This window comes from Colletotrichum truncatum, assembly GCF_014235925.2.
Source record: "Colletotrichum truncatum strain CMES1059 chromosome Unknown Contig_0007, whole genome shotgun sequence".
NCBI classification, from domain to species: Eukaryota; Fungi; Ascomycota; class Sordariomycetes; order Glomerellales; family Glomerellaceae; genus Colletotrichum; species Colletotrichum truncatum.
The window spans coordinates 659,873-671,208 of NW_027222404.1; the positions used below are offsets into that span (position 1 = coordinate 659,873).

General features: G+C 52.5%; 2 protein-coding genes across 2 annotated transcripts; both read right to left on the reverse strand.

Moving 5' to 3' along the window:
* Window positions 1-1,156: 1,156 nt before the first annotated feature.
* CTRU02_210556 (oxidoreductase C736.13-like protein 2) lies at window positions 1,157-2,882 on the reverse strand (the record flags this gene model as incomplete). The annotated part of the gene is made up of 3 exons (XM_036730995.1): window positions 1,157-1,523; window positions 1,622-2,186; window positions 2,792-2,882. 3 exons carry the CDS (start codon window positions 2,880-2,882, stop codon window positions 1,157-1,159), a joined length of 1,023 nt encoding a protein of 340 aa, XP_036577290.1.
* A 4,491-nt stretch (window positions 2,883-7,373) lies between these two features.
* On the reverse strand, window positions 7,374-7,661 carry CTRU02_210557 (uncharacterized protein; the record flags this gene model as incomplete). The annotated part of the gene is made up of 1 exon (XM_036730996.1): window positions 7,374-7,661. One exon carries the CDS (start codon window positions 7,659-7,661, stop codon window positions 7,374-7,376), a length of 288 nt encoding a protein of 95 aa, XP_036577291.1.
* Between the last annotated feature and the right edge of the window lie 3,675 nt (window positions 7,662-11,336).

Genomic DNA, 11,336 nt, shown 5'->3' on the forward strand with positions numbered 1-11,336 from the left:
CTGCTGATTACTACCGGCCGAGAAAGCAGGTCGCATGGCTGCGGCCTTGTCTTGGAGTCACCTGTCTCGATCCCTTCGTACTGATGTCACTTTCCTGAACCACTTTGATAGTAGGAAGTTACTGCAGACTCATGCAAGTGCATCGCAGTAGCTCGGTGCCATCTGCGCCATCCACCACGCGGTTATACATGAATGATCAATTACGACAGAATATGATCAACCAGCTCTCACACATAGCGCACGATTCCATGTCATGGTCTGGTAAGGTTATGTTTTGTTTCGTTTTGTTTACCAATTTCCTGGAATGTGTGAAGCCGACGCGGTCCAAGGCGCGGTCCGCGTCCAACACCGGTAATGGCGTGGGCACCCAAGATGCTTCTGGCGGGGTAAGCCAAAAAACCACTGCAGGCCGACCCTGGTTCTCTTTATGAGAGTGTTATTTGGGGGGCACAAGTGTGGTCTGCCTTTGACGTAACGTCGGAAAAACTGTACCACTTGGGAGGGCGGACAATAAGGCCCGTCTGGAGGGGTAGCCTAGATGGCACTTCTGCGGGCCGAATGTCAAAAAGGAGATGGGAAATTAGATGCAGGTGATGGCGGGAGACCACCACAGAGCTGTCAGCCCGTTGAGCGCGCGGCTCCAAGTCTGATAGGGGGTGATGCCATGGGGGGGAACGAATGCGAGGTTACACTCTGGCGCCTTGGTGACATTAACGGTGGGCGCCAGTGAGACGTCAGGGTTCGGGCTGAATGGTCGAGTGCCATCGTCTTCCGCTTCGGTGTCCGGTGCGACGCTTGCGATGGCACAACAAGAAACGGCGAGAAACGGGGTACATGTCCGCCCGCAGTCCATTAACGCTCGGCGTCGTCCCGGCTTGAGCCCGGGTGCGATGGGTGATGGGCCGGTCGAATAGTTATGTGAAGCGCGCGCCTCAGGGTCCTTTTTGCGGGTTGGGCGTCAAGCCACGAGTGATGACACCTGCGGTGAATCGGAGGAGTCTCTGATGAACGTGGCTAAAGCCCAAAAAACAAGTCGTTATGCAAGTGTCTTTTTTTTTTTCCTTCCTTTTTGACTGGAACCTGTATTACATTACACTACCCGAACTGGAACATGAACGCCTGGACCCTTTATACAAACATGCCGATCAAAAGACACTCAGTCAAAACCCGCCAAAACCTCCTCCGTCCACCGCCACAGCTCACCCGCAAGCTTGTCATCTGTCGCGCAGCTGTCTAGCTTGTCGTTCGCCAGGTGTCCGACAGGCATGTAGAACGCCCCGTTGACAAGATCAGCCTTCTTCGCCACGACCGCAGCCCAAACCTGATTCCAGCACCCTTTTTCCACCGTGAGCACCGGCGCTCCCATAAGCTTGTTGGGGATGTAGACGAGGATACGGTTAATGTAGCCTTGGCTTGTGACTAGACCTGTCTCGACAACGCCAGGGTGGACTGCGACGGTGGTGATGGCTGGGTACCGGCGGGCGAGTTCGGTTGTGAAGAGGATATTTGCGAGTTTGCTTTGGCTTGAAGCGATGGCTGGTTGTCAGTTTTTTTCACTTTGCGGGGGGTGTTCAGGGGAAACAGCCAAGGAGAGAGAGAGAGAGAGGTTTTCACAACGTACCCGTATCGAGTCCAGTTACCCAACACCGGTATGCCGGCCTGTGTCGTCTTGAGAGTGGAAAAGGAGATACCACCTCTCGGGTGGCCCTGATATCCAACGGATGTGAGGTTGACTATGCGCACGTCGGAGTCGGGGAGCGCCGCGGTGCGTTCCAGCACGGGGAGCAGCGCGCGGACGACCATGGCGTGGCCGATGTGGTTCGTCGCGAACTGGATCTCGAAGCCGTCCGCGCTGAGGCCGGGCGGGTGGGCCATGATACCGGCGTTGTTTATGAGGACGTCGAGACGGTCGTGGGTGAAGGTCGTTTCTATCGCCCTCTTCACGGTGGAGAGTGATGCGAGGTCCATTTGGACGAAGGTCAGGGGCGGGTAGTCCGGGGACGACGGTGATGATGGGGCGACATTGGCGGGTTTCTTGATCGGTAGAGGTCGCGGTTGGAGCTGAGCGGCCGTGACGGAGGCGATGAGGTCGTCTGCGGCGACGCGGGAGCGGCCTGAGAAGTAGATGTGTAATGGCTTGCGGGCAAGCAATGACAGAAGGGTGGCTTTGCCTAGGCCTGCTGTTCCTGGTGAGTGTCAGCTGGACGTCTTTGCTCGTCGGAGGGTGATCATGGAAGAGAGAAGATGGAGGAGGAGTGAAGCAGACTCGGTGTGAGGGCTGAAGCTGGTACGGAGCAAGACGGACGATGATATACGGCTAGGAAGGAGTGGGAAGAGGATTTGGAAATGGAAAGGAATCTAGGCCTAGATGCTTAGAGGCGATCCATTGAGGCCTTCTATCTCCTCCTCCTCTTCGGCTCATCACCGGCTTGAGCTCCGGGGTTTTTGTGTCAGAGTCTGGGCACCGGATGCCAGGGCCGAACGGGATGGAAAGAGGATCCAGTTGCTCCGGGCCGACTCGGAACGGGGCATCGAGGTGGATGTCTCAAGATTTGAGTCGAAGGCCGGGGTAGAATGGGGCCTTCTCATCCTGTTTCAACTTCTCCTGACGGTTCTTCTTGTGCAAACTCCTTGGAGCTGGCTTTGAAAAGCGGACGAGCCATGCAAGATGCCACTCATACAGATTATCGCGTCGGCAGGACGCATTTTCAGTCGAAGCACATTCTCAGATATCGGAGAGCACCTTGGAGGTACTAACAGACCACAAAAGGAAACTGACAATATGACTTACCGCCTGTGATGAAGATGACCTTCCCCTCGAGAGGAGGAATGGATGGTGTCGGATCTATGAGATCCTTCTCGTAGACGAACATGATCGGCATGTTGTGCTGCTGAGTTGGCTGAGGTGGGCTGGTGATCACGTACAAGGCTGGAGACTCGGTGCGTCCTCAAGAATGATTGCAATGCAACGATGCGATGCGCTGGTAACTTTCTTATCCTCCCTTGCTGGAGAGGCGCGATACCTGAGCGACCTTGGCTGACCTCTTTTATATCACTATTTTATCTGCTCCGTGTCTTGCGTGGTTCAAGGGATGTCCGTCACGTTCCATACCGACTTGGCCCAGCTTGGGCGTCAAAAGCTATGGAAATTGCGCCCGCCGGCGACGCTATTGTCCCGGTTCACCACGCGCATCTACCTCGCGAGCGTCGATTGACCTCGTCACATGGTTGTGTCTGGTTGGCTCGCCCGTCGACACTCGTCGACGAATGAAGCTATCGCGGATGTAAGCCGTCTGCAGCAGCTTCGCCTTGCCTGATCGATTAGGGGTCCTGGCTAAACCTCTTACGGGTGGGAAATTGTAAGCCTGGCGCATACCTAGCGTCGCTGTTGGGGTCGTTTCCCCCTCCTCCCCCTTCTCCTCCTCCTCCTCCTCAAGCTAAAGTGTGCGCCAAAGGTAGGGCTCCCTTGAGGAATAAGGCACGGCGTTGTGGCCCAAGAGGCCAAGACCGTCTAGCTAGGCTGCATTTGGCGATGGGGGATGTAAGCTGTGGACATGTTTTGAGTGAGACAGCCATTGCCGTTTTTGGAGAGCGCAGATGTAAGCCTGCTGCATGGCATGGCATGGCATAGTTGATCTGATGGTTGATGGTACTGTCATTGTTTCGAGTGGGGGGGGGTAACGATGTGGGACAGGACCCATTGGGGGACCCCGATGCCGACGTCGATTTAGGCACTTGAGGATGAGTAAACTTTTTTTGTTGGCTGTCTTCTTCTGAGGCATTTGTCATTTGTTCGACTTTGGTTTTAATCAAATGAACTCCAGTTCGCATGGCTTACTACGAAAGGGGGTGGGTGGTGGTTGGTTACTCTGGGCCAAAGTATATGCATGTTTACCTAGCCGGTTGTGGGAAAAACTACCTTCTTGCTAGGCATCAAATTGAGTAACTCCTCATCGTTACCCACCCCCGTGCCGCCCAGACTACCTTGAGTACCATGAGTAGATGACCTGGGCAATGTTTCTAGGTCATCCAAGGTGAACACTCCCCCCCCCCCCCCCACCCTCGTCCGCACCGCCTCGTCTGATTCTCGGACTAGGATGGGTCTCGACCGAGAGAGAATTCCGCGGAGGCCCGCACCGAGGACGGCGTAAATCGTTCAAACTCCGACGCCGGGCGCTCTCTCTAGTTCAGTTTAGTTTTGCGAAACCCCGGTCGCAGCATTTATGAATTTCCACCGCGGGGAATCCGGGATGCGGAGCGGGTTCCTCCCCCCGTCGTCCGTGGATCCGTCTGATTTGAGAGGGGGGCGGGAGGTACATGTATTCCAACTCGGACAAGGTCTGTTCACCATCTGTTCGCCGTTCTAGCTTGTCTCCGTGCCCCTTACCTTTCCCCAGGGCACACGCAGCTTCTGGTTCCGTTTGTCGAAGAGGAAGGGCAAACCCGGGACCCCGTGCCCTCGGGAACGGCGCAGGACACAAAATTTTTCCCCTGTTTCACGTTGAGCAACGGTTCGCCCTGGACGATTCGCGGGCAAAATCGACGCGCCTAGATTCTAGCGCACGAAACGGAGATTAGACAGGATAGGACGATGGTTTTACTGCTGTTTTGAGAGTGTGGTTTTGGATGGTGATGGCTTCACGTTTTTTTGTACTGGTCTGGACACATACACCCACATGGAATAGGTACAATTTTTGAAGGCATTCGCACGGTGGGAGTCGGAAACAACGGGATTACAACGGGTGAGGGAAAAAAAGGTAATGGTCGGGTGACGTGATTAAATTTTTATTTTTATTTTATTTTTTTTTCATTTTGTTTTTTTTTCTTTGTAATTCTAATTCTAATTTCTATGTGTTTTTTTTTTTTTTTTTTTTTGATTTCTGACTTGTCTGCCTGTTTGGTTTGCATCTGCCTCAAGCAGTGCTGGACTGGACTAGGACATGATCTGATGACAAAGGCCAAGCAAATGTGACCAACGGCGGTCGTTGTGACTGGTCACCTGTCCCTTTACAACCTTGGACCATTTGTAATAGAACAAAGGCCTTTTTGCTCCCTTCCATCCGTCCGTCCGCGTCCGGGACAAGAAATGCTCCGTGGTGGAAAACCGAAGCGAATGTGGAGCACTGAAGGCCCCGAGTACGACGCTTTGCTTCGGTGTCCCGATGCGAAGACGAGATGGAAAAAAGATGGATTGGCATTAATGATGAGAGAGGGGAGATGAGCGGGGGGGGTGGTTTAGCGGGGGTGAGGGAGAGCCAAGAGGTGCTAGGTTTCCTCCAAGACAACAATGTTCCGATAAACCTTAGTTTTTGGTAGGGAATAGCAAAGCAAAAAAAGGAGGCAGTGAAAAGGAAGAGGTGGTTGCAAAGGTAAGTATGGTATACGCTGTAATACCATACCTCCTTGCCTTGAGATCTTCCGTCCGTCTCTTGCATGGCTTGGGGTAGAGAGAAGGGTGGGTGGGAGGGCATTTCTTTTGGTGTATGACCCTTCCAACCATCATCCCTCCAAGCTGGGACCCCCGGCTCCTCGTCAGGCTCCCCCACGTCGGGCCGGTAATCAAAATCGAACTTGGTCTGGAACTCCTGTCAGCCGATGTTTGTATGCAAGGACAAACCGCAATGTAGGTAGTGTGTGCTTGGGGGTGCTTGGGATGCGTGTCACTCTTTTCTCCGCTTGGACGGTGTCCCTGCGGTACCGAAAGGGGAGCGAGGGGAGTGTGACATTGGCCGCCCGTTGGAGCCGTTGCAGCCGTTGGAGGGGAGAGGGATAGACAAGAAAGTGTGTGCGCGTATTTGTGCATGTGTAATGGGCATGTATGTATATGTGTGTAATGTAGAATAGCGTTGTTATTTGGTACTAACCTTTTGACTCTCCATTATGTATGTCAAAATGCTTTGCCTTCCCGACTTCCCCGTCCGCGTACCCGCACCCCGAATCCGACGGGGGCCGCCCCATCTGGTTTCGGTTGCAGTTGATTTCGCGAAATCGGTGATGATTGCGTTGGCGCGTCTCATCTAAGGTAGCCCATGCTCTCTCACTCTCTCTGTGTCTCTGTCTCTGCCTGTCTCCTCCCTCCCTCCCTCTCTATATCTCTCTGCCATGGGAATTTGACGATGCCCGCTGGGTCCGATAACCGACCGAATGCGACCCTTGATCAAATAAAATAATAATGAAAAAGCCGTTCGCCATTCCGCATGAACCCACACCCACGCTGCACAACACACACCCTTGTACGGGTTGCAATGAGCAAACGGTGGATGGACGGTCAGTCCTGAATGAGAAACCTCATGATGACGAGCTGGCCGCGTAACGCCATCTTTTTTCCGTGTCACCTAGTCATAATGCCTCGCATATGGTGTTTTTTTTCTCTCTCTGTTCTCTATCCCGTTATGCTCGTCTGCTGGATGGGTCCCGATCTACCCTGCCGATGTTCCGAGTATAGGGGCATAATAACCGGGCCGGCAGACAAGGTACCACCGACACATATTGCCGTCCGTTTGACTGCCGGTGACTGTGCACCTGGGGAAAATCAAGCTCGGGAAAGCCGTATGTGATGATATCGATGTGCAAGAATCAATGCAAAAACAGGCTGTTCCGATTGTTCCGTCATCAAACCTGGTCGCGGAGTTCCCGTAGGCACAACTAGCCCGGGGGGGTCGATTGAGAATGAGACGGGAATAGAGACTAATAATGCCTGCGCGGATGCGGTGCTTGTATAATTTTGGCGTGATTCGTCATCTGATAAGGCGAAATGGGTGGAAGGGGGCAATGTGTGATTTGCCCTTTTACCATCGGAGTCTAGAGAGGGTCTAGACTTGTAGATCGCCGAGGGGGGGGGGGGAGGGTAAGGGAGGGGTGGTTGAACGATGGATCGCTAAAGGATGCGCTGCCGGGGCGTTCGGGCGGGAATTGGAGGACGAGGGATGGGGAGGGGGTGAGGAGGGAGGATGCGCGTGGCGATGGATGGCAATTTGATGGATCATGGCTGTAACAGGATGGAGAATTTGGGAATTGATGGGGAGAAAATTGGACCACAAGTTCTCTGTCTTCTTCTTCTCCTCCTCCTCCTCCGCCTCTCCTTTCTCTCTCTCGCTTCGCTTTTGATCTTCTTGTGCTTTAGGTGCTATTGTACTAACAAGGAAAAGGAAAAGGAAAAAAAAAAAATTGGGGTATCGGTAGAATAGAAGAGAAAGGAGAGAAAAAAAAGAAAAAAAAGGTGAAAGGAAATATGGTAGAAGAAAATGGAAGAAGAAAGGATCAACCCTCAGACTGTTCCAGCCAGATGCAGAACTGGCAGAATAGACTGGACCAGACCACACACAACGCACGCGCACATAATGTGACTCTGGCCACCGGCGAGCGGCAGTAATTCAGTGCCAGGAAAACTGGATCTCGTGTCCCCTGACTCGGATGTCTGCGGCATTGAGCAGTGCCAGGGCGTCGGCGGCCGTGTTCTTGTGAAAGTAGATGACGAAGAGGTAACCATCGCCACTGTCGCTGGCGGCCATTGTGCTGGAGAGCCGCGTTGTCGCCGTGTTGACGCGGTCGGAGAAGAGGTGCTTTTCTTGGGGAGTCATGGACGGCGGAAATCCCGAAGCGCGGATGCCCATGAAGTTTGAAGACGCTCGGGGGCGTAGGGTTCCACTCGGGGAACCCATGGTGGCGATCGCTGGAGAAGCCGTGGTGACGGTGTTGAGGGGGTTAAGCTGGAAAGCAGAGACAGATATAGGTGGTGATATCGACGATGAAGAGGTTTGTCGTCGATATCTGTATAAGGGGGGGGGGGTTGCTTGGTACAGTCGTCGATGGTGGGGGTCTTTGGCTTTCTTCCCAAAACTTGTTTACCGTAACCGATGTTTCTCGAAAGTTGTAGCAGTAGTAGTAGAGTTTGTTCGGCGTAGTTGATATTCTGTTAACCGTGTACTCGACGATTTATGGAAGTCTTCTAGCGACTTCTATTCTGGCTTGCTCTGACTAGCAGATAAACCAGTACTGGGTCGTTTTTATGGTGTTGAAAATGTTGGCTGTAGTCTCGACGAATGTAGTGCCTAGACGAATCACCGGTAGACAAGTGAGGTGACAGTGATGAAATAGTCTAGGAAGCAAACCGGTAAGACAGCTAGGTTCCGGAAGGGGGGAGGGAAACTAGAAAAAGGAAAAATAGAGGGAAAATGCTTTAGTAATGTCCCAGACGAGGCAGAATGCACAAAAAGTTTAACGGGAGGGGGATTGGAGGGGATTCAAAGGGTCTTTATCACATTGCGGCACGGCATCCACGGGACAACAAACGAGTTACACAGCATCCATCCCATTCATTTACCATCCCATACATAGTGCTATGTGCTCCATACTATGCGGTATCCGTATGTACTCGCCCAAAGCGTGTGTGTGTGCTACCTCGCCATACCTTGTCTTTACCACAGTACCTTACCCTTACCTTACACCACCACAATGTACTTTTCTCCTCTCCTGTCCTGTTTCCACGGCTTCCCATGGCTGCGAGAGATTTGGAGAGGGGATCCACGGCGTCTGGCTCGCCCTGGGCGGGCGTCTGGCTGGACCATGGACTGTGGGTATCTCCAGTCAGAGTCCCTGGCCTGTGGGTTCGGCCAAAACTGTGGCTCCTCACTACTCGCTCTCTCTCTCTCACTTGTGCCAGTGTGCTTCTGGTGTGCTTCTGGGTCAGGTCTTTTTTTCCTTTCCTTTCTGTTGCTTGCTTGCCAGTCAGTGTGGAGTAAGATGGGCAAGGAACAAAGGAGGCCCAGCGCCCTCAAGGGGGCGACCAGTGTACCAGAGACTGCCCAGTGCGCCAGAAGAAGCCGGACCTATCCTTGCCCGAGGCCTCTGTGGCTCTAGGTTCTGGGTTCTAGGTTCTGGGTCCCTTTTTTTTTTTTTTGTGCTACGCATCTCTTCTTGTGTTCCTATGGGAGAGCCTGGAAGCCCCTGGTGAGTCCAGCCTGGACAGCCCGGAAGATCCCTCTGCCTAGACTTTGACTGCATATACTGCATACATTTGCGCAGCAGATTCGCATAATTACTAAGAGAGACCTTAATTGGGGAGGGGATCTGTTCGTCGTCTCCGCAAGGCCTGCCCTTGGCTTTTCCCAACCCGTCAGTTTATCAGACTTTCTACTGGTTGAAGAGGACTGCAGAAATGAGTAGCAGAAAAGCAGGACAAGAACGGGGAGGCAGAGGGACCAGGCATCTATCTCTCTCTGTCTGGCCATCCGCTGGGTGATGGCTGGACTACTGTGTACTATGCATCTAAATGATTCAGCATCGTTTTTTCTTTGAAAGTTTGCACACACAATGCATTGGGTTCTCCCTCTCCCATTTCCCGTTAGACAGGGCTGCCCAGGGCCACCCTTAAATTCTGCCCCAAAGCTATAAAGGGCCTCAAGGATGCCGCCGCTATTAATAGGATTCTAGAACAAATTGACTGTGTTTCAGAAACACGACCCTACTCTATTCTCGTACGAAATTTACTTGCTGCCATCGCCATCAGTATTTGCTCAATTGCCGCAATTTTGCCTTATGGGGTCCATTATAGCAACTTGTGAGTTAACTTGACGGCTTCCCCAGCGCGGCGTTTGCGCAATATTTGGTTTCATTATTGAAGTGCCGATTGAACGGGGGATTTGGGCAGAAAAAGCCCCCAAGTTTCCCCCTTCCATCGTGTCTAACCCATCGGCGCTTGGCCCTCTTTGGCGCCATCTGGGCTCAATCAATGGTGAGGTTTGCCGCGAGGTTTCGCCTCCATTAGGTGCGACTGTGACGTGACCGATGGCGCTTCTCAGGATAAGACGCGGCGTCTCTAGAGGTAGGGAGTCTAAATGTGAGATTGTAAGCTCAAGGGCGAGGAGGAATAGGCGAATAAACAATAAAAAATAAAAACAAAAAATGAATAAAAAAAATTAAAGTAAAAATACAGTCATAACAACGCCTCTACGCCGATTGGACGGCCGGCTTTTCAGCGCCATTTTCAGGATTGCCTCGGTCCCCCGATACGAACTACTCGACGATCACCGTCCATCATTTCTACTGACAGCTACTTTGACCGGTGCCAAAAACAAAGTACATGCGTGCCCCCCATCCCGTTTCCTCGTATAAGCTTGTGCCTTGTGGAGTTGACTCCATTCCCACGACGCCCTTCCGCTCAAAGATATTTTCGTCTTCTGCGAGGAAGCCCTTACACCAACTGTACTCTTTTAAGCTTTACTTAAGTATCCTCGCCATCAATATAGGTTTCCTCTGCCGGACCCGATCTACCGTTCTCAGTCTGCATTGGGCAGGGCCTAGGCCCGGCTCAGCGACTTTTACCTTTGTTAACTCCCTGCCAGTATAAAACTGTTGTGATACTATATTATCATGGGTGAAATCGCGTATAGGCACGCGAGTCACCTCTCTTGTTGGCACAACTCATCGTATCGGTTCGGGCAACCAGTCATCACTAATGCTAGCAATGAGCGATTTAAACACGCACGCACATATTTCGACGGAGCACCAAAAAGCACAATATGCAGACGGGAGCACATTGTGGACTCGCCGGTCCGAAATGGGAATATCTTTGCCTGAAAGGAGATGTGTCCCGAACTCCGGATCAGCGCGTCTGGCCTGACCAAATTTTACGCCCGCCGCCGCTTCAATATCATGGGACATTATGGAGTATACACGCCAACGGTAGCCTATCTCTTCTGAGAGTTTGTTGTGATCTGTCCCACGTGGGCCACCCGAAAAAAAAAAAAATCTAGGCTGGTCGAAACCATTTGAGTTGGGCAGAGCGAGCATAGACATAACGGTTCCGCGACTCGTGTACCCTGTTGTCGGGCAACCCAACGGTCAGAACGCATAACATAGGCGGCTGACATGTTGGATCAATGCAACCTCATAAGCGAGCTAGACGCGCCCTGGTATAGATGCTTGTGAGTCTTGTTGTCTTTCGAGACACGCACAACTAGCATGACGATCAAGCAGTCACAGCCAGACTGCAACCCGGGCCACCGTGGCTGAATATAGGAGATTTCGGTTTCATGTATATAGTCTTCTTTGGCGGATTTCTAGTTTCCCACCCCGTTCGCGTTGCCTGCGGCACGACGGGGCCAGGGATTTGAAAGATGGGACTCTCTAGCGATCCAATCGAGGCTTCACGGCATGCCTAGTTCCTTCGAGTTAATTGCCTTGCCGACAAAAGTTGCGTGATGCTAGCAACTACCGGGCCAGACTTCGATGCACCAAGGGGGATGGATGGGTGTGTCTAATGGGGAGGGGTGTGACCCGCCATCCCTTCGACCATCTCTCGATTCGATGAACATGTCTGTGCTGCTGCACCAAAC